The 1,135-nt window shown below is 39.6% G+C and overlaps 1 protein-coding gene across 1 annotated transcript; it reads left to right on the forward strand.

The window, feature by feature from the left end:
• Positions 1-320: 320 nt before the first annotated feature.
• On the forward strand, positions 321-722 carry LOC126699650 (uncharacterized). The gene has a single exon (XM_050397601.1). The coding sequence runs from the start codon at positions 321-323 to the stop codon at positions 720-722; it is 402 nt and encodes a 133-aa protein (XP_050253558.1).
• The last annotated feature ends 413 nt before the right edge of the window (positions 723-1,135 follow it).

A 1,135-nucleotide genomic window follows, 5' to 3' on the forward strand; every position in this document is an offset into this window, starting at 1 on the left:
CTTGATCACTCTCGAAGGATCTCACATACCTTTGTCAGTTAAGTTGAATTTTGAGGCAACCAATAACATCGCAGAATATGAGGCTTGTATCGCTGAAATGGAAGCTCTCTGAGAATTGGGTGTAAAAGAGGCTAAGGTCTTTGGAGATTCGACTTTGGTCATAGCTTAAGTACAAAGGTTGTGGAAAGTGAAGGAAGAGCACTTAAAGCCCTATCAGCAATATTTAGAGGATTTGACCAAAACCTTTGAAAAGATTGAGTATACAGTCATCTCTAGAGCTCAGAATCAAATTTGTAGATGTCTTGGTTACTTTAGCTTCCATGGTTGAAATACCCGAAGGAGTATATACACGACCCTTAGAAATTGGACAAAGTTATGGGATGGTACACAAAGAAAAGGCTGAAACTTCAGTCTTGGTTATAGAAAAGGAAGGGGTTCCTTGGTATTATGACATCATGAAATTCTTGGAATTACGGGTATATCCAGATGGTGCTGAGAAGAGAGAGCATCATTCAATTAGGATGGTAGTAGTGCAATACATCTTATGTGGAGGTCAGATTTATAGGAGATCTAATGATGGTATACATCTTCATTGTCTAAAGAAAGAAGAAGTTAAGAAAGTCATGGAAGAAATCCATCAAGGGATTTATGGTCCTCATATGAATGGGAGAATGTTGGCCAAGAAGATCTTAAGGATAGGGTACTATTGGAACACGATGTAGACTGATTGTATAGACTTTATGAAGAGTTGCCATGACTGCCAAACATATGCAAATTTGAATCACGAATCACATGCCACCTAGTGAGCTATACAACATTGAGCATCACAAGTCTTCAACATATCGACCACAGACCAATGGGGCCATAGAAGCAACCAATAAAAACATCGAGAACATTCTAGCCAAAATGGAAGTGACATACAAGGATTGGGTCGAGAAGCTCCCATTTGCCTTGTGGGGTTACAGAACTTCTATTTGTGCATTGACTGGGGCAACTCCTTACTCTTTGGTCTATGGTAGCGAAGCGGTACTTCCCATTGAGGTAGAGATACAATATTTGAGAGTACTAGTGGAAACCAAGGTCCTAGAGGAAGATTGGATGAAACAAAGATATGAGCAATTGGTTTTGATAGATG

This window comes from Quercus robur, chromosome 2, assembly GCF_932294415.1.
Source record: "Quercus robur chromosome 2, dhQueRobu3.1, whole genome shotgun sequence".
NCBI classification, from domain to species: domain Eukaryota; kingdom Viridiplantae; phylum Streptophyta; class Magnoliopsida; order Fagales; family Fagaceae; genus Quercus; species Quercus robur.

Coding starts and splice junctions, on each gene's coding strand:
- LOC126699650 (XM_050397601.1), top strand. CDS start 321: ATGGTTGAAATACCCGAAGGAGTATATACACGACCCTTAGAAATTGGA.